The sequence below is a fragment of the Meleagris gallopavo genome, chromosome 2 (genome assembly GCF_905368555.1).
Source record: "Meleagris gallopavo chromosome 2, MGAL_WU_HG_1.1, whole genome shotgun sequence".
Taxonomy (NCBI): Eukaryota; Metazoa; Chordata; class Aves; order Galliformes; family Phasianidae; genus Meleagris; species Meleagris gallopavo.
Genome location: NC_139405.1, coordinates 21,371,541 through 21,391,691, shown reverse-complemented (window position 1 = coordinate 21,391,691; position 20,151 = coordinate 21,371,541). Strand labels below are relative to the sequence as shown.

The following is a 20,151-nucleotide window of genomic DNA, read 5'->3' as shown; positions in this document are numbered from 1 at the left end:
AGGTCATTTTATTACTCCCCCCAAAACCTGATGTTAGCTATATTTACCTGCTTTCTTAAGGAAATGGGACTTTTGCAATCGCATAATCTGTTGGATATACTAAGCACAACAAATCCTTAGTCCGTTGGCCAATTTTAACCATATTTGACAGAAGGGCAGGGGTCTTAAAAATAAAAGCTCTTCTGAATGTCATGAAAACTATCACATGGGTTGCAGTCAGAAGACCACAGCAGTTATCTCAGCATGATAATAGATTGCTGGGAGAGCTCAACAGCCATGGGGTTTTTGGCCAGTCTGTACATGCATCTTTGTTGGACAGTTGACATGCAGCAGACCTCAGAGTCAGCCAAAGAACTGTCTGCATCCCGTTTGAAAGAGCATTGGAGTACTGGGAAGGTTGTAAGGACTCACAGAGGACAATTCTGGTTTGTAAGGTGCTGTAGGACATTGGACACCTGCCATAGTAAAGCAGGCTGCATAAGTACTGATGCTCAGCTTGCTGCTTCTTTCTTTAAATTAACCTACAGAAAATCGTTGCTAAAGGTCACACCAACAGAGATGATGTTTGTAAGAAAAGCCAATATTTTTAAGTATGATAGTTTTCAAATGCATCAGTTTTTTACATTATATCATGACAATATTACACTATTTTAAAATAATTTGATGCTCACATAATTTGCAGAATAACACTCTGAAGATCTCATTTAAAAAAAAAATCCTACTGATTTATTATGATTTGGAATTTTATGTTGAAATTTCCATTCAAAAAAGGCCTCCAGCTCATATTCAGAAATAAATGAAAACTGAAGAACACAAAAATACAGAATCGTAGAATGGTTTGTGTTGGAAGGGACCTTGAAGATCATCTAGTTCCAACATCTGCCCTCTGCTGTGGACAGCATACATAGTTTTATGCTGTTTTCTTTTTGTGAAGATGAACAAACTTCTTAGAAAACTGGTCTTCCTGATGGGAGCATTAAGAGAACTGGCTGATCTACTACCATGTTTGCATTGCCATCTTCTATCTTTGAAAACATCATAAAAATTTCTAATTCCTTATTTTCCCCATCCTCATCGGCATCTTCTGCACAGAAGCACTCTTATCATCAGGAAAAAAGCACACCACACAGTAACAACAACTAGAGAATGTGGTCTGCACTCCCGGGTTGATGAATTCTTGTCAGGTTTGTTCATCAATTCTTGTCAGGTTTGTTCAGGAGGAAGTGAAATGGAAACTTTCAAAATCTGTATACCAACCCTAAAAGTAACATTCTGATTATTTTAACCATTTGTTAACTAGAATTGGGAAAGTATGATTTGTTTTCTGTAGAAGAAACTGGGGCCAATATTAATTTGTTCATTTGTGTTTAAGGAAGGAAACAGTCCTGTGCCTTTAAATGCAAAAGAAATGAAGCAGCAGGAGACAAAGACTTTGCTCACAAATTGAATCTCTTTTGTAGGTAGCATTCTGCCCAATGTTATCTTTTATTTTATTATTTTTTTTACCACTGCCAGACTGATGGTATTTCTGTGGCTGTGGCCATCGCTTTCTGACTACCCTATCTCAGTTTCTCCTTTTTTTGTGCGTGTGCCTTTCCCTCACATATCCATAAACTTTAACCAAAGAGCAATCAAACTTCTTTAACTGCATAAGCTTCTGTTTTGGAAAACAGCCCTTCCTGTTTCAGTTACTTGGTCCATAAAAGATGCCTTTTCTTACCAAGATATTAAAAATTTGCCTAAACTTATTTAGGCTATTTACTACTTACCACCTAGTTCTCTGAATGCTCAGTTAACAACAGATACAGCAAAGTGATAGTAGCCTGCTATCTGATTAAAGACACAGCATTCTACAGCGGGTTTCAGCTCTGGTCTATGGAGCTAACAGCAACATTAAATCACATAGTACTACAGTTCCTACAGTGACAGATTGTTTGCAGTTAAACGAGGTCAATGAGAACAGCAAATGTCACACAGTAAATATGGGGGTAAGGCAGAAAAAAAAAAACGACTTGAGAAAAGACTGAAGAAATTGACATATTTTCAACAAATGCAAATCAGTATAATGTTAGTGGAGGCAACAAACTCTTATGTAGTGGAACTTAGAAATTGGTCCAAAACAATTATTAGAAAATAGGTCGGTAATGAAATGAAAGAACAACAGTGAAAATAAATACATTTATTTGATCTTGTTCCACTTTGAATTATACAGCAAAATACTTTAAATAACATGCTTATTGGTGCTCGGGTGAAGAGTACATTGTAATATTAGAGTGAACTATGTCACCTCACCCCTCCAAGTGCTGCTGACAGACTTCTCTCATGATCTGCGCAGACTTCCAAGTATCTTCAGACCCAAGGTGCTACTTGTCAAAAGCAGAAAGTGGCTGGGTCATTCTACCCCATATCTAAGGCTGACAAGCAAAAAGCCAGTGCATGGGAAAGCTTTTTTCCTAGAGAAAGAACAGTCAGACAAATTGCAGAAAATACATATGGGTTTTGCACTTTGGGACTAGCAAAATGACTAGGCCAGGGAGTAACCATAGGCTGTGCAAACCCATAGTGCAAACAAGCCTGAGCTGATTTCAAAATATTCATAGATAAAGCACATTTCCGTATTGATTAATTAAACTCTTTTAAAACCATTTCTTAGCATTGAGGCTAACTTTCTTGTAAGAACATGTGTTTGGGCTAGAAAACCCCTGAGCCTCAAGCCCAGAACACTATGTGCACACTGCTTGGTAAGGATAGCCTGGGCAAGGTGCCATTCCAGCTGGGCAGTAACAGAAAGGGTAGAGTTCCTGCTTCTGGAAACAGTTCTCATACAGTTTAATTCACTTTTGTAGGTGTTTTCTCAGGTTGCTAGCAGTGATCAGGAATCCCTCTCCACAGCTCTAGCTTTGCAGGACTACTTGGCAGTACATTGACCATTCTCTATGGCTGTATCTACAGTCTACTTGTCTCACTGTTTCCCACTGTAGTCAAGGCGGCTTCCTTTAGTATTGTAGGGTCTTATAGTTAAATCACACCCTTTTTCTCCTGCTTCAAAAAACCACCTTTCCTATTCAGAACTTTTGAAACACTTCATAAATCTTCCTCATTGTTCCGTCTGTGAGTCCTTTTCAACCCACTATTCTTTTTTAGTCTCTGTTCCTTCTTCCTGTTTGAGAACTGTCCACATTATCTGGTACAGTCATTAAAGTTAATTACTCTTCATTTCTCTGACAAGTACATGGTATAGACCCAGTCAGCAAATTGTCCATTCCACATTAAAAATACAACACATTCAGAATAACTTTGTCAAGAATTTGTAAGACGTGTGTAGAACGTTCTGGCCACCCTGTATGCCAGAGATCAAATAGAGCTTAAATGTTGTTTAAAAGGAGTATTTTCATTTTTTTCTAAGAAAAATTCCAGGACTCATTTTTGCACCTACTTTAGTCTCATAAACAGCAGCTGATCAGCCTAGTCAATCAGCACAGATATTTAAATAACACTTTGGGAACAGTGACTTTGAAGTTTCACTCTTTTTTTTTCTCCGATGGAAAAGGCAGTCAGTGGTAACAACAAAGCTGCAGGTACACATACCAAGAATTTGAAATTCTCACTGCCATAGTGAACAAACAAGCTCTAAGGACATTTAAATGACAATAGAGTTTCTAGCAATTACCTGTGTAGACAGCAGTACATTTAACGCTGGACTACGCTGAAAATGTGCTAAGGAGTAAAGAACTGATAAATCCTCTGAAACCACTGCTGTAAAAATTGCTGAATATGGAAAACAACTCACGATCTAGAACACATATTTTGAAATAGGAATGGATCATTTCCAAATATAATAATTGAAATATACATAAGGTTCTCATAGCAATTTGACTATATTATTTTGGAAATGCAGCGAGTGTTAGCAGCAATAATCACAGGAAGAAATCCCATCTTCTCTCCTTTAGAGTGATCTAGAAAAGCAGTTGAGTGTGCCAGTATTGAATAAAACAGGAAGACAACTTTTAACAATGCCTCCCCTGTTTTTAGAAACTCAATTTGCACAATGGAAAAACAGGCATAGAAGTCACAGTGTGACACCCGACACATGGCCCAGTACAGTTGTTGACATGAACAGAACAAAAAAATATTACATAAAAAATTTAGGGCATGGCAACAGCAGTTGCAAAGACTCTCACTTAATAAATTTCTTAACAGCCAAAAAAAACCCCCAAAACTCAGAATAATCATTCTTAGGCTAGTGATGAGCAACACAGTCTCTGCAACAAAGCCTATTTTTGGAAGTCACATTGTTGAAATCGGTAACAGCATTAAGTATTTTGGGATCAGTGAAGATCCTTCTTTATTGGGGCTTATGTTGAAAGAACACCTAATATTTTCTGTCTTTCGTTCACATACTTTACTAAGCATCAGCTCTGATGAATTGATACTCAGAAACGCATGTGAAAAGCTATGAAGTAATGCGTGCACTAGCCCAATTTTTTTTTATTTTATTTTAAGTTGCCTTAATTTATCAGCCATGAAATGCTCTCTTGCTTCAGGAATTTCTAAGCTACCTCTTTGTTTTCTTGTACAGTACTTAAGGGTTGAAGATACACTCCATGGTGTCTGCCCAGAAGACAAGAAGCTTCCACAAGCAGCAGGGTAGGAAGCAGGCAGTGCACAGAGTGCCACTGTGGTGCCAGCTACAGAAAGGCTGGGAACCAATGCTTTATTTGGTACCTGGATCACTAGAGTTGTCTCTAGGGACCATTTCAGTACCTTGCAGAAGAATGCAGTAATTTTATCTGTCTTCGACAAGGAATTTCAGTGCTGAGGATTTGCAAGATGTGGAAGAGCTGACACCACACTCTGCAATTTTTAGGCAGATATCCCAACAAAGAGAAGCCAGGTGCAAAGGAACATTCCGGATCCTTTCATTCTGTTCACTCAAGGGACTGAATTTAATCTTAACATAATAACCAGAAGAGAACATACAGTATAAATTTAATCACAAAACTGTCATATAACATAATGCAGGGCTAGAACACTAGAAACAATCAGGTGGGTGATGGCTATAGGGGTGGCACCAGTAGCAAGATATCTAACACAGGGCAACATACTTAAAGGATTGAATTGTTCTGGTCTGAAGTATAAATGGTTCAGAATATCTAAACCTCCATGCTCTCTCTATATATTTAAGACTGTATATATGTACACATAGTTTTAGTCCAGTCCTTTCTCCATGTACATTTAATGTTGTAAGCTGTGCCAGAGATCAGCTCCATGAGTTGCTTTTAAAAGCAGTCCTTGTGTGCTTACAGATCCATTTGTACTTCTGCTGCCTACCTGTTCTGGAAGACAATGGATGACTACTTTTCAGATGCTCATTTTAATGATCATCTTTTAAAAAAAAAAATAGTATTTAAAATATTTTTTTAATTCAGAAAACTGCATTCTTGCATATTTACATTTCTTATTGCAAAACCTGACCTTTGGGCTCATCTGAGGAATTGGTTTTTAATGTCATGTTAGCAAGTTCTATGTCAGTGTAACTTTGATGACTTTTTGATTGCCTCCAAAACCTAGAATGGAGAAGAATCAGTCTACCAGTCATCAAACAGATGAAAAAATGTAGGGGATTCTGCAATACCCCTGCTTGGGACATACACTACCAAGTGAGTTACTTTGTTTTTCCACTAGGGTTTAGTTACATTTAAATCGACAGATCAGTGAGAAAGAATCCAGGAAGGGATTACTGAGGTGCTTGCTAAGATCACTTTGCTTCCCCTCAGACAACTCCGAGGACTACTAAGGCAGAAAATAGTCTTGAAATTCGTACTCCCTTAAAAGCTAGCAGCTTTTTAACAGAGATAGACTGGAGTAACACATACAGTCATTGCAATCTGTTCTGATCAGAACTGGCAAATTAAGGCTGTAGTTAATTCAGTTTTGAAAGATGGTTTGAGTTAGAATCTGAAACCCTTTGTTTAGTAACACAAATGAGAAATGAAAACATATGTTACTTGCAGCAGTGAAGGAAACAGCACTAGTGCAATTAATCTTGAAGGAGGCTGTAGGTGTCACTGACAGCAATTAATTTTACAGTAACAGTTCTGACTCCAGGCAAACTATGGTCTTTTAAAGAGTGTATGAAAAAGGACGCACAAAAAAAAAAAAAATAATAATAATAATAAAAAAAGAGGAATAATAAGTGATGGGAGTAAATGGAAAACCTTCCAAAAGATTTCCTTGTGAATTATATTTTCTGAAGAAAGGGTACAGATGCAGTCAGAGCAAATTTCTATGGGGCTGCTCCATGGCATAGTGGGGTTGGGGTTTAAGGCAGAAGAATACTAATTATGTACTCTTCATTTATTTTGTAATAGTGTTGAACTACGGAAGTGCTGTCCACTATGCTCATTTTCCAATGAAGATGGAGTTCTTAACAGAGGCAGGTGAGGTGATGGCTTTGGCAGTAAGACTGGCCTAAAGAGCCTACCCTTCATCTGAGTCTTAACTTCTGAAGCCAGCTTTGCAATGAAGTGAGGGCATCTTCTCACTGCGTGGTGAAACCCACAAGCTTTAGGACATATATTAAATATCATTCAGTATAAAAAATAATTTTTATCTTTTTTGTGGCTGGATAAATATAGATACCTCTATAGCTAAATTTCATGTTGGAGCTCATTGTATTTACCATGATTATGATAAACTCATTTTATACTGTTTAAAAAGTGTTACATATTACAAAAAATGTGGTTGGATTATCTTTTAAGAACACTCAAACATGTTTGAAATTCCTGACATTAGCTTTCGCAAAGCTCCTTCCTGAAAGTGAAAATACAGCAGTATTTTACCAGTGCTGTTTAACTTTCTGATTCTTAAATAGTAAAGCAATACTGCTATTTAGATTGCAAGGGCAGCAAGAAGAATATTTACTCTATTTAAAGTTTCTCTTTCCAAAAACATGGTTTCTTTATTTATTTAGAATATGTGGAAACAGACTTGATAATGGTTTTGTAAAAAAAAAAATAAAAGCAACAAACTACAGTTATGAACTGAAATTATCATATCAGTATGACAAGTTTAACATTCAGAGCTAAAGACACGATGTGCCGATAACTGGTTGAATTGCCAGATGAGATTAGTCTTTTCCAAATGTGGAAATGCTGCATATTGTCTGATCTTTCTCATGCTACACAAAGTTTTATTTATCTCAAAATCTTCACCTTTTTAGCTGGTGTTGACCCAAGACATCAGAAATGATTGCAGTCTACAGCAATGAGGGGAAAAAAAATCCGTTGTTAAACACGTCTGACTCTTGGAAATAATTCAAATGGAAAAAAATCCAGGTCATTGGCCTTTTTAAATAGACCCCCGGCAATATTTACTCCTCCATAAATAGCACAGTCACATGAAATAAAACTGTGTTCAGTAAAGCCTGCAAAACAAAAGAACAATTTACAGACTGAAACACAAACTGTGGCTCATGTGTTCACTGGGTAGGATTAAGTGAGCTTGCTGCATGGTCTGTGCTTAGTGCCCGTGGTGTCAGATCCACTGGAAGGAGAGCAAGTCAGGTCACCTAAGGGGGCTCCATCCTTCTGCAAAAGCAGGGAAAGGCTGGGACTCTGATGTACACAATGACCTGTGAGAGACAGCTTTCGCTATAAAGCCAGATTTCACTGTGGCAGAAATGAATGTCCGCTTCCTTTATCATCATGACCAAGAACACGTCTACATAAGCAAAACTCGCCAGCATTACTGCGCTGCTTTAATTTTATCTCTATGGTTCTTCTGCTATAGCAAAGGCAGTAAATTTCCCCAAGGAGGCAAGTCCTAACATGGAGGTGTGTACTTCTGAAATGGCAGTAAAGCTGTTTGTTTCAACTGCTGGCAAAAATAAATCTTTATGGACATTACAGACAAAAAGACAAATGACTGAGTTATCATAACATCACCTGGATTTTTCAAAAGCTCAATTCAATCTCTTCTGTGGGTTTACCCACAACTATGACTTTATGTCAATTTTTTTTCCCAAACATCCACCTCTGGGAGTCATGTTAATACATGAGAACCATAGCCGCCTCTTTAAAGTTTCTTCCAGCTCTCAAAACAGCTGAGTACAGCTTGAAAACATGAAGCAAACACATACAAAAACTTTGTAACCTACATGATAAATTCACAGATCTACAAGTGCATATGATTTGATTTCTTCCACTGACCAGGGTGTGAAGGGATTGATTACAGTTATCCTCCTTAATACTGGCACTCATTCTGCTTTTTCAATAAAAAGCTACAAAAACACATCCCTCAGAAGGTACTGCTTGAAACTGAGGGTGGAAAGAGGGCAAACTTGCCAGCAGTGGCTGTCAGGCCAATGGCTAGTGGACCGCAGAGACCTGGCCGTTATGGCTTGGCTCTTTGTTTCCAGCTGTTAAATCCCAGCAGAGACATGTGAAAATATAAGTGTTAGGTTCTATTATTTTTCCAAGTAATTACCACTTCCAACATGGGAATAGAATTGCAGTTTGAGATGGAAAACCGATTCCTCACAGAGTATTCTACATTGTGAAAGTGCTTGGAAACCCTGGTACAGCAAAGTATTTCCACTTTGGATTTACTGAGAAATTTACCAATTTTCTTCATTTCTCTTTGTTACTGCCTATATATCTGGTTCACATCTCCTAGCCATGTTTTGTACTTTTCTGGCTGCCACAGTCATTAAGTTTCCAAGAGCAGCTGATTCTTACCATGCAGTAATTCTTGTTAGCCTGCTGAGAACTTGACAGAATAAACCTTGTTGTTTGTTTGTTTAATTCCCTTCACTGAGCATTAGGAATTATTTCTGAAAGAACACTGGCTCCCAGGTGCTTGCTATTAAATGCAAACATTTCATAACAGAAATGCTTCTTTTTTATTTTCTAAATGCTGTTTTGAACAAGCTTTGTAGAAGCATTTTGGCATTTACAAAAGTCCAGTTTTCAACAGAGAGAAGCATTTAGAAAGTGGTAGTAGAAAGGTTATATCTGGTTTGGTGGTTTTTTTCTTCTTTCTTTGATGGTGGTTTCAGGTTTGTTTTGTTATTCATTTTAGTGAACAGAGGTGCTATTTGTTATGTTTAAAAATATTATGAATCCATTCTTCTTGCTAAAGATTGCTTCCCATTTTACACTCAAATATGTTAGTATAAATAAATATATACTGATCTTCAGCTCAGGTAACAGATTACCATATATATATGTTTACGTGCTGTAAATTTTTGCTAAGGGAATGCCATTATGAAAAAGATGCTAACTGACTTTGAAAGCTTAGCTGTAAACCTACGTCCCTTAGGGGTGCTTTGCATCTTACTGAGCCAAGCTCCTGTAGTGCTGTCAGACAGCACTGTTTCCACTCAAAATAATAATTCAAGACAAACAGAATTAAGGAGTTACATTGGGATATATTTTCACTGGCCTACCAGTTATGACAATCGGTGTACAAGTGTAAGTATGCGCTTGTGTGCAAACTTCTTAAAACAATCTTTTATCTGCAGCCCAATCATGCTGGATTGTCTGACAGAAGATGTAATTAAAAGGTTTTTAAAATAACAACATGAATCAGAGCTACTTTTAACAGTCCATTGCCTGCACATACCCTCACGCATAGTTTTGCCTGGAAAGACTGTAGTGACGTATTCATAGGTATGTGGAAGGAAATCTAACTCAGCACCCTTAAAAAGGAGGTCTTGCCAACTAATCTCTGGTTTCCAATCCCAGAATCCTGCTCTGGGAGGAAGGTGGCAGATGGCCCCTGGGATAATTGATTCTGTATTATTTAAGGATTTATCAGGCAGAAGACTTAGGAAGACTTCTGCTGTACAGTGACTGGACAGTGCAGATCACAGAACGTAGTTTAACCTGATGAATGTGAATAGCTCATTTGGTTTTACTACAACAGTTCAAGTGCTTAAACTTAATTCCTGTATACTTGAAAGAGCACAGCCTTAACCCAGAAAGTATTTTAAGATAATTGAAATATCTTGAAAAACAGACAGGATTGCACAATAGTGAATACAAGCACTGCTGCAGTCAACATGGATTTTCCTTGAAAATTCTGAGAAGGAAATCAAAATAAGTCTTCACAGCCTTTCTCCATAAATCTTTCTGGCTGAGGGCTCACATACTCATGGCATCCTCTTTGGTAAATTATTCCCCCCACTATCTCTGAGAAGAATTGGATTTCTTGAAACTTGGCCTCTCAGCACCTGTACAGAAGAATGAGAAAGAAAAACTACAGTTAACTTCTTGCCTGCTGGCAACTAGATGATTCCCTGTAGCAAAAGCTCAGCAACAACCTGGTACTCAGAACCCCATGCTTCCAATCCAAGTTGGACATCATGTTCTCATTCACCTTTCCAAAGGTCTCACTCCTGAAAAAAAGACGGTAAGAAGATACAGGGAATAAATCTCCATGACTGAAAGAAAAGAACTGCAAATGTGACTCCGAATTAAATCTGTTCTAAAATGCTGCATCTCTGTTTCGAATAAGGACCATGAACGATGATGAGGCATCTTCTAAGCAAAGTTAGATACACACATAAGGTTTTGCAGAATCAGTGATTCTGTGCATACTGAAGGCTCTGATTGAAGAGCAGGAACAGCTTGGCATAAAATTACTATTCACAACATTCACTGTGGTCACCACAGACTTTTATGAATTAGATTTGGAGCCAGCAGCTTATAACCTGGCATCGTTGCTGTATGCCTTAAATACAGTCTAGAAATCGTGGGGTTCAAAAGCTGAGTCAGGAGCAGTTCAGACAGCTGCGTAGGAAGCAGTAAGTGCAGAAAGCAGGGAAAGGTAATCTGCAGCCTTCTCAAATGCAGCTATTTCAGACTGCCAGCCACAGCTCTCTTCCATTTTTTCCTTTTCCCCAAACATACAATTCATAGGCCTTTTTGTTCAACTGGCCTCACACAACCATGGACTTCCACTTTTTTGAAGCATTCATCAATTCAAGTATTACCTTTCAATTTGGGAAACTGTTGCTGGTCCACAGAGCTGATGCTTGCATATTCTTTTTCCCCAAACAGAAAAATTTCATTAAAGAGACAACAGGAAACTCAATAGCTAAAAACACTTCTCATTTATTTGAGACAATAAAGCAGTTTATTTTTTTGTTTGGCTGACTCAGATTTCATGGATATTTCTCACACAATAACAGTGACAAATGAAGAAACAACTTGAAAATATTTTCCAGTGCAACTGACATGAAAATCTCATCACTGCAAGGCTATACCTACTATTTACTCAGAGCTTTGCATCAGAAATTTAAACTGCCAATATCTTACAACATTGTTTCAAACAACATGGCAACCGTCCCAAAGCCTTGGAGAAAACACTTTAAATCTCAGAAAACATATTGATGTTGCTCAGAACCTGTATAAAATCTCTCGTTAACCATTTTGAAAATATTTAATCGATAAAGCCTGTATGTTGGGAACAGGCAGCGAGGGTTGAGTTGCCAATAAACAGTATACAGGACACACGGGATCATGTCACTTTCTAAAAATGGGTGCAGAAGAAAATGACAGCTGTTGGAGGGCAGGCAGGAACAGAGGAACACGCACAGGGTCTGCCCCTTAGTGCTGCCTGCATAGGACCTAAGGGCCACAGAATGCAATGTGAATTCACCAAGTAAGGAATGCAATGATTTCCTTTACTACAAAGAGCAAGTTGGCAGTTTAAAGGAAAGTGCCCAAAGATTGCCATTTATTCTTCAAAATGGATTTTGAGATATAAAAAAATGAAATGGAATGTCTATACGCTTAGAAGAAAGTTAACCAGAGATGGTGCTGACGAAGGAACTAAGAAGGGAAAAAATGACCAAAGGAAATACAGCCAACGGTTTCTATTGAGGAGGCTGCAAAACCGCCTTCTTCTGTGTTCATATAAAGCTGCTATGTACACATGGCTTTTGATTTATGGATTCCATACACTATTTAAGCTCCACCTCACGAAAGCACTTAAACATACCTGACAGTATTTACATCCTACTGAAATTACTGAGGCTGTAGCATCTGCAATTCTGTGATTTTTAGATGCTAAAAATGCTCACTTGTCAAACTGGTACCTAGAAGTACGTCTTAAGAAACATGCTGATGTGTGTGAAGCTCCTCTGCACCCAAATGACTACAAGCTAAGGCGTCCCACATGTTTGCAGTTCATAAGCTGGGCTGTTCACAGCTGGAAATGGGCCTGGGCAGGTTGCCTTTGTGCTGCACACAATTTCCCATGCCTGTTGCTTACCACTTAACTTCACCTTCAACCACATAAGCGGTACTGCATTTTTACTTTTTGAAACACATGGTAACAGAGACACCAGATCCAAGTTTCACCCTCAGCTCAGCCATGTCTTTTGTCGTGCAGGAAAACCGAAGTCTCCGATTTCTCTGCCCCAGCCTCACCGCCTCCCTCTGTGTCAGGCTCCATCCCCTGCAGCCCACAAACCTCTCAGCATTCTCCCCGAGCCAACACAACAGAGCACTCGCTAACTCCCTGACTATTCACGCGTCCTGGATAACGCGTGTTTCGCAGCCTGCACATCCAGACCGCGACCACCACGGCAGCGCAGATACGCGGCAGCCAAGCTGACCCGGAGGCGTAATGTAGCGCACAGCCGCTGCGGTGCGAGAAGGGTGGGAGAACAAAGTTCGGAGTGCCGCGATGACAGCGCAGCTCAGCACAGCACGCTGCGCGCTGCCGGAACTCCGGGCGCGCCGCCGGCGGCGAAACAAACTCCTCGCAGCAGCTTCCTCCGCGAGGAGCTCATCCGCACGCGGCTGCCGAGGGCCTCTTGGAAAGGATGAAGCGCAGCTGACGCGCTCCCAAGCAGCTGGGAGCCGGCACGGGCTCCTCACATCACCCCCGAGCAGCAGCAAGAAGCCCCGGGGACCGGGACGCTTAAAGGAGCCTGGCAGAGAGCTCCGGCCCGGGACCGCTTCTCAGAAAGAGCAACGCCGCAGCGCCGCGGCCGCAGCGCTCCGCACCCAGCGGCCCTGGGCGGCGACCGCCCCCCGCGCGGATTGGCCGGAGCCGCCCCATGGCTCCCCGCCCCTTCCCTTTCCCTCCTATTTACGTCGCCCCGCCCACCCCGCGGCCCGCTGTCGGTTGGAAGATTCTGCCGTCAATCAAGCGCTCTTCGTCCCGGCTTCCCCACCCTCCGGCTTGGAGGGCGGGGCTTCCACGATTCTTTCTCTTCATTGGCCGCTCGGCGCCGTCAATCACCCCGCAGCAACGGCCGCTCCTCGCGCTCCCTCTCGCCCCGTCGGCGCTTTTCCCTCTTTCCTCTCGGCTTCGCTCCGTTTACCCCGAGTCGCGGAGCTGCTCGCGGGCCGTGGCGGAGCGGCTGGAGGCAGCATGACGGCGGAGGCGCGGGGGGCCCCCGGCGGCGGTTGAAGGCGGAGAAGGGGCGTGTAGAAGCGAACGGCCAGGGAGCGGGGGGGTGGGAACAGCCTCCCCGGGCGGCGCGGCGCGGGGCAGTCCGGCCGATGACAGCGGGCTCGGCGCGGCGAGCCGGGCTGACGGGGCCGAGGAGCGAGCGAGGCAGGCGGCGGCGGGCCGAGCCGGGCGGGCGGCGGATCCGGCCCTGAGGAGGAGAGCGGCCGCCCGCCCGCCCGCTCGCCGGAAAGTTTGGCGAGCGCCCGCCGCGCCGGGCGAAGTTGCCGTCGGGTTTGTTTGTTTGTTTTTCCTTTTCCTCCCCCCTTCCGCTCCCCCCCGGCCCCCCCGCCTCCCCTGGAGCCGGCTCGGCGCGGAGAGGAAATTGCGAGGGAAGCAGGAACTCGGGAGCCAGGCGCAGCCCGGATCCAGGAGGCTCGGGAGCACGGAGCGCGTCCCCTCGGGCGGCCGCCCCGGTGCCGGGCTGTGCGCGGCGGCGGCGAGTTTTTCTTTTTCTATTTTTTTTTCCTTTATTTTTTATTATTTTTTCCCCTTCCTTCCGAGCCCCGTTTTTTGCCCGCCCGCTTCTCCCTCCGCTTTAATATATGCTTCTGGAGAGCGACGTCCCCCCGCGCCGCCTCACCGCCCAGCCATGTCGGCGGCCATCTCTGCCGCGGAGAAAGTGGATGGCTTCACACGGAAATCGGTGCGCAAGGCTCAGAGGCAGAAGCGCTCGCAGGGCTCCTCGCAGTTCCGCAGCCAGAGCAGCCAGGTGGAGCTCTCGCCGCTGCCCCAGCTCAAAGGTACCGCCGTCCCCCCGCGGCCCCGTTCCCGTACAGGTGCCCCCGGGCCGTTTCCCCGTGCCTTCCCCCGGGTCCTCCTCCTCGCTCACGGGCTCGCTTTGGCGGTCCGCGCTCGTGCTCCGCTAAACCAGCGTCCTGCGGGACGGCCGTCGCCCGCTGTCCCGGGCTGCCCCCGCTACCTCGCTCCCCTCCTCCGGGTCACCTAGGAGGAGCGTTGGCGGGGCAGGTGCTCCCGGAGAGATCTTGCCGCACAAAATGCTGAGTTTAGGAGCGAGGGGATTGAACGCTACAGCCCGGGAGCGAGTGGTGGCTCCTCCCACGGGGGGGTTTGCCAAAGAACTCTGTGCTTGTGACATAACGCCCTGAGGTAACGGAGAGAGTTTGCTTTTGGCCCGTGTGTTCTTTGCCGTCTCTTTGGGACGCGGTGTGGCTGACCCGCTGCCTGCCTTGGTGAAACGGCGGAGGCTCGTCTCCGGGCTGTGCGCAGTGAATGAGGATTTTAGACGTTGGCGTTAAAATCGGTAACGAAGAGTTTATCCTTTGTTGTGAAACTGATAGCAGAAAGTACACGGTTCACGACAGCAAAAATGAAACGGAAGTTAATGGCAGCCTTCCACACCTTTCAATGCCTCATGAAAGTTCTGTGTGTTTCTCTTCAAAGTTAGAAAAATAGTGATTGGGCAGAGAATATAAATTTGTTGAAGTCTTTGATAAGGACCTGGAAAATGAGGGTGAGGTTACCTTTATCCTTAATGTTACCCAACAAATCAAATCTCCTGGTTTCTGAAACCATATCATATGATAGGGGGAAAAAAAAAAAGTAATGATTTGCTGCAAGTGTCTGAAAGCTGAGTGCAGCATGGCCAACTTAAATGTAGTCCTAGCTGATAACTAATTCTTTTTCTGTTTCATTTCTATGGATTTTACAGTCATGGCTGTAAGATCTCAAGATGTTTTCTTGCTTCTTCTAAATGGTAGATATTCATGAATCGTGAATCTGGCCATTAGCAGAAATATTATTAAGTACAAATAAGCTTGGGCAGGAAGGTAGCACCGGAATTATTTTTTTATCTTCTTTGTTGCAGTGGCTGTGCTCATTATTGCTTTAACAAGGGAACTGTTCTTCGTGGTGCTTATTTGTTTGTGAAGTTTTTTCCTATCTTGGTACTCTAGCTTGATCTCTATGGGGTTTAAAACCAAAATAATTTCTTTGAAATCATGATTGAGTTTCTGCTATTAGTATGACTAAACCTGTTCTTAATAACAAAGACAAATTCATGTGCTGTTCAGACAGCTTATTTCCCTCAAAGATCGTTTTAATAAAGCCACTCCAGAGACCTTGTAAAAGCACTTGTTTTTTATCACACATAGGTGGCAGACTTCAGAAAGTTTGGATCCTGATGCTGTAAACAGCTGAGCATTCATACTTCAGGCAGGGAGCACTTCCAGCTTCAATCAGCAAAATATCCACATTTACATTTTTGCTGGACTTCAACATAAAAAACCTAAACTTTGTATGATTAAGTCTTCAAGTTTTGTGAGTGCAGTTTTACAGCTTTTTGCTTACTGCGTGGAGAAAGTTTGCATGGCATCAGCAGCTCTAGTGTTTAGAAATTCAAGCCTGTAAACTATCACAGGAATGTGTTCAGTTAAGCAGAGTTCTATAGTTGTTTGAATTGCCTTAAATTCTTAAAGGAAAATCACAGCTGTCTTTATGGTTTACATTTAGAGTCCTGCCCTCCAAATCTGCTTCAGAAAGCAAAGGGTAAATATGCTCTTAGGAGTTACGGTATCCCACTTAGCGCTGTATCAGAAAGTTGGGCAGCACTCTGCTGCATGCTTTGTCCTGGGACTGTGATGCTTGCATATAATGGGAATTTAGATTTGGAGTGGATGTGGTAGCTAAGGATGTAGGGTGCTTTCTCCCCTTTGCTTCTGATTTCCTTTCTCCCTTCCCCTCTCAAACCTCCACTGGCCTCGAACCTCCACTGGCCTCAAACCACAGGAACTGACAAAAGAAAAGTGTCTGTTCTCCATAAACGTACAGTTTTGTGAAACTTCTTGTTGTAATCACATATGTTTCAGGAAGATGAAGATCTGCTTTATTCTTTAAAGCCAGCTTGAGATTCAGTAATAGTTGTGATGCTGTAATATCTACCAGCCGAGAAGCCAATGTTCCCAGGGAGGGGCCAAAAAAGGAAAGTACAGTCATTATCTTAACGCCCAAGAGTGTTCAGCACACGCTTAAGTAATTAGATTGAGAGTTTTTGCTTTTCCAGATATCTTCAAATAAATGTTAAACGTAGGCTGTTTGAAGCCTCTGTTAGAAGTAGCATTTTGTAGATGGAAAAAGTAGTTTGGTACTGAACTACCGTGAAGTACTCTGACTTGTAGTGATTGTCTTGTCTGATAATTGTCAAGACAATAAAAAGTACTCTAAAACTCCCAGGTAGCTTTGTCATACTACGCTAAAATACCTGTGTACTTTTTTTCACTAGGAGGAAGGATGTTCCAGAAGCAAATAAAAATTAACCATTCACTTTGCCAAACATCATCTTGGGTAGATTATTTCCCTCCCTTCATCTAGGGACTGTTTCTTGTTTGCCACTAATATGGACAGACCAGGTGGTGTGACACCCATTTGTAGGGGTCTAAATAGTACTGTTGGGAAGCCTGTAGAAAGATGTTCTTATTTTCGTAATTCTGGAGTTAATCGTACTGCTTCTCTGTGTTACCAGAATTCCTTAATTTGGCTGCTTGTGATGTCACTGCTAGGAGAAGTCCTATCTGAGACTGGCAGAGGTCCCACAGGGTCTGGACTTGTAACTTCAGGGAGTTGGTGAGAGTGAGGGGAGGGCAGCAGCACTTCCTATTGGTCACTAACATTCAGGTTATTCATGTGATATTATGTATCGTTGTTGGATAAAAGCTGGGCAAAACCTAACTGATGTCAGGACACCTAAAATGAGTGAGGAATGTGGTGTTCAGTTAAGCTTCCTCTGTTTTGGTTACTCAGGAGGGCTGTACTTTAATGTAATGTTTAAGCTGAATAAGCAAGACTGAAGATTCAGAATTTAAAAAAAAAAAAAAAAGAGAGAGAAGAATTAGACCTGTGCCATTGAAATTGCTCCTTTTCATTTTTTACTTAATAGAAATCCTTTGCAAATCTGCAGGCAGAATAACGTGCTTGTTAGCAGCAGGATTTTGTCACTTAGTGGGCAATCCCAAGAGTGCTGGGCTTAAAGAAATCTGGTGGAGTCAGTGTTATTTTACCATTGCAAGGAGTGGTAGTGTTGTGTTGTCTTATTAGTGACTTGTTTTGGAAGGCTGTGAGGGCACGTGCAGTTAGTTCACTGTTGGAGAAAAGAAAATAGCCTGACCTTGGGACTCGGTCTGACTAATAGCAGTGTAACTACACATATTTTATGATCTTTGAGGTATGTAGAAATACAGATGGAAAATGGGAACTAGAAGTAGAAAGAAAAAGGTCTTACTAAAAACATACAGCTTGTTGCTTTTGTTTAGCATAGTTAATATGGTCTGTCAGGCTTTAAAGCAAGCATACCTTTTTCCTGTTACCAAAGATGTCGAGTTCAGCTGGGACAAATAAACCTCTCCTGATGTCTTTCTTAGTACTGAAGAACCATTTGGGAAAGCAAATGTCTCTGCAGGCTTATTTCCTATATCACACATAAAGAACAAAACTATTAAAAGAAATTCTTAGTATTCACTTCCAAATTAAACTATCTCCCCACAGAGAAAACTCTGGCCCTTGCAGCAGAACAGCTGGAATCTGGTCCAGAAATCTGTCAGCTGTAGGCCTGGGCTGGTTGTAAGAATCTCTGTGGGACTGCACGTTAAAGTGGTGATGTAGTCTGGGATAAGACGTTTGTAAAAAGTCCTTCCAGTAGGTAGTTTTAGCATCCAAATATGGGGCTCTGAGTAGGTGCTAACGGTAGTATTTTCCTTATTTAAGCCATCTAGCCAGAGCTTGAATTTGACTGAAAACCAGGTGGTGTGTTCAAGTTAAGCTTTTGTGGAAACATTGTAGGAAGGCCTAATAAGTAAACTTGCTTATGGGTACAATTTTCATCTTATTAAATCCAGCAGGGACAGTTTGGACTTTAAACTTCTGATGCTTTGAGTCATCCCGTGCGTATTTCAGAGTGACAAAAATAAGTGGAGTTAAAAACTGCTGAAAGGAATTTGATTCATACTGATGTTAAGTTGCCTTTGTTCCCAAAAGGAAAATACCTTTCAGAAGGTTTAGAACGGTTTGCTTTTACTACAGCTCTAACAAATATTTGTAAGTTAAAGGCAGATGTGTGTCCCTCGAGCTTGCACTGTTTTGTGGTGGTGTTTTTTTTAAATCCCTGATAATTCAATGCTAGTTCCTCCTCTATAGTGCCTCATCTTTACCTTTTGTGTTCCGTACCACTTGCAGCTACAATCTTCCCTGCTATTTTTCCCTAAGAGGTAACTTCAGATAAAGATGTTTGGTGGGGAACTTTCAAATAAATCTTAGATACAGCCTCAACAGAGGGCACACAGTGAGGCTGTTAGAACTTCTGTTAAGTGAAGTTACAGTCTTGAAAAATAGACAACCTGTAGTAGCTAGAGGAGATTGAAGGTGGCTTTTTTTTTTCTTTTAATAGTCTAATGTAGTTCCATTAAAAATGCACTGTTTAATTTTTTTTCCTATATTAAGGAACTGTTCCTAGTTTATGGAGTGGAACATTTGGTCTGTAATTCTTAACAAATTGACCTTTTTTATCCTTAGACTTGAATTTTTGGTCTTAGAATATACTTCCATCAAAAGCAACTCCTAAATATAGAGCCTATTGACAGTCTTCACATGAACTTTTCTATTTAAATCTTTCACATCTTCTGCGTGCCAGCTTAGTATCGCATTTCTTTTTCCATATTCGTTGCTTTCTAGTTTAGTCAGATATTAGTTTTGCAGGTGCTGCATTTAATGGTAGTTGCTGTAGGAAATACAAATGGAATTACTGCTCTGACTGTCCGATCAGAAGGAGATTACATCAATCAGCAACTCTTTTTAATATCTATCTATCTTCCTTAAAATTGTTTGATGTTTTTCAAAAGGTGCTGTATCAACTGCTCTGGACAGATTAATATTCTTTCACCATAGATGGGTTAAGTGTTGTGTTGTTATGAGATGACATTTCCCTTGGGAAGAGTATAGAATTCAACTTGTGCCATTGCAGTGCCTACTCCCGTTTTAATTTAGCAGGCAAAAATTACATCTATAGTCTCCTAGCAGTGTGTGAACTTTGAAGGTTGGAACCACAGGCTATCTAGACAAATAAATGGTAAATAACTTCTCTTCTATAAGACTCTCTCGACAAAATGCTTTTCCAAAAACTGCACTGACAGCTTCTTTTAATGTTTGAATCATTGGTTTTTATCACAGTGTCACTGAACCAGGTTCTGTTCAGTTTTGCTGAGCTGGTGGTCACTCTCAGTGGCATACTTTTAACTTAAAGGCTGAGCTCTTCTTAGCTAAGTTGCCAGCAATTTTCCTTCACAAGACCTTATTCTCAGCTGCTTGCAGCATTGCTGAACTCTTTGAACTGAAGTTTTCCATGCCAAGTATGGACAGTTTGATTTGGAACTGTTCCTCAAGCTGATTTTCTTAGTTTCAGCAAAAACAATTCAAACTGTTTCTAAGGCTAGAGTAAAAGTACATTATATGTAGCCAAGATAAAACCAACCAAACAAAAAAACTCAATAGTCTTGAGCTCAAGACCTGCAAGTGTATTGCAGATGGTGGTATGGAATCGGAAGCAGCAGGCTGGCTGGAGATGCCAACTGAGAAGACAGGGCAGAAGGGTCTACAGCTGAGGCTCCATGTCTGGCAGGTGCAACAAGTCTGGAATTTAGAGTCTTAGCACTCCTGTTCTGCCAGAGGCTGGCTGCG

The 20,151-nt window shown here is 41.7% G+C and overlaps 1 protein-coding gene across 2 annotated transcripts in view; it reads left to right on the top strand.

Annotated features, from left to right (window-relative positions):
* Positions 1-13,270: 13,270 nt before the first annotated feature.
* PPP2R5A (protein phosphatase 2 regulatory subunit B'alpha) overlaps positions 13,271-20,151 on the top strand; it is a 40,579-nt gene continuing 33,698 nt past the window's right edge. Inside the window, exon 1 of one of the 2 annotated variants that reach the window (XM_085219276.1) lies at positions 13,271-14,210. In XM_085219276.1, the coding sequence (XP_085075402.1) occupies positions 14,060-14,210 (151 nt within the window). In that variant the 5' untranslated portion in view covers positions 13,271-14,059. The remainder of the gene's footprint in view (positions 14,211-20,151) is intronic. The other variant, XM_085219277.1, reaches the window with a different exon arrangement.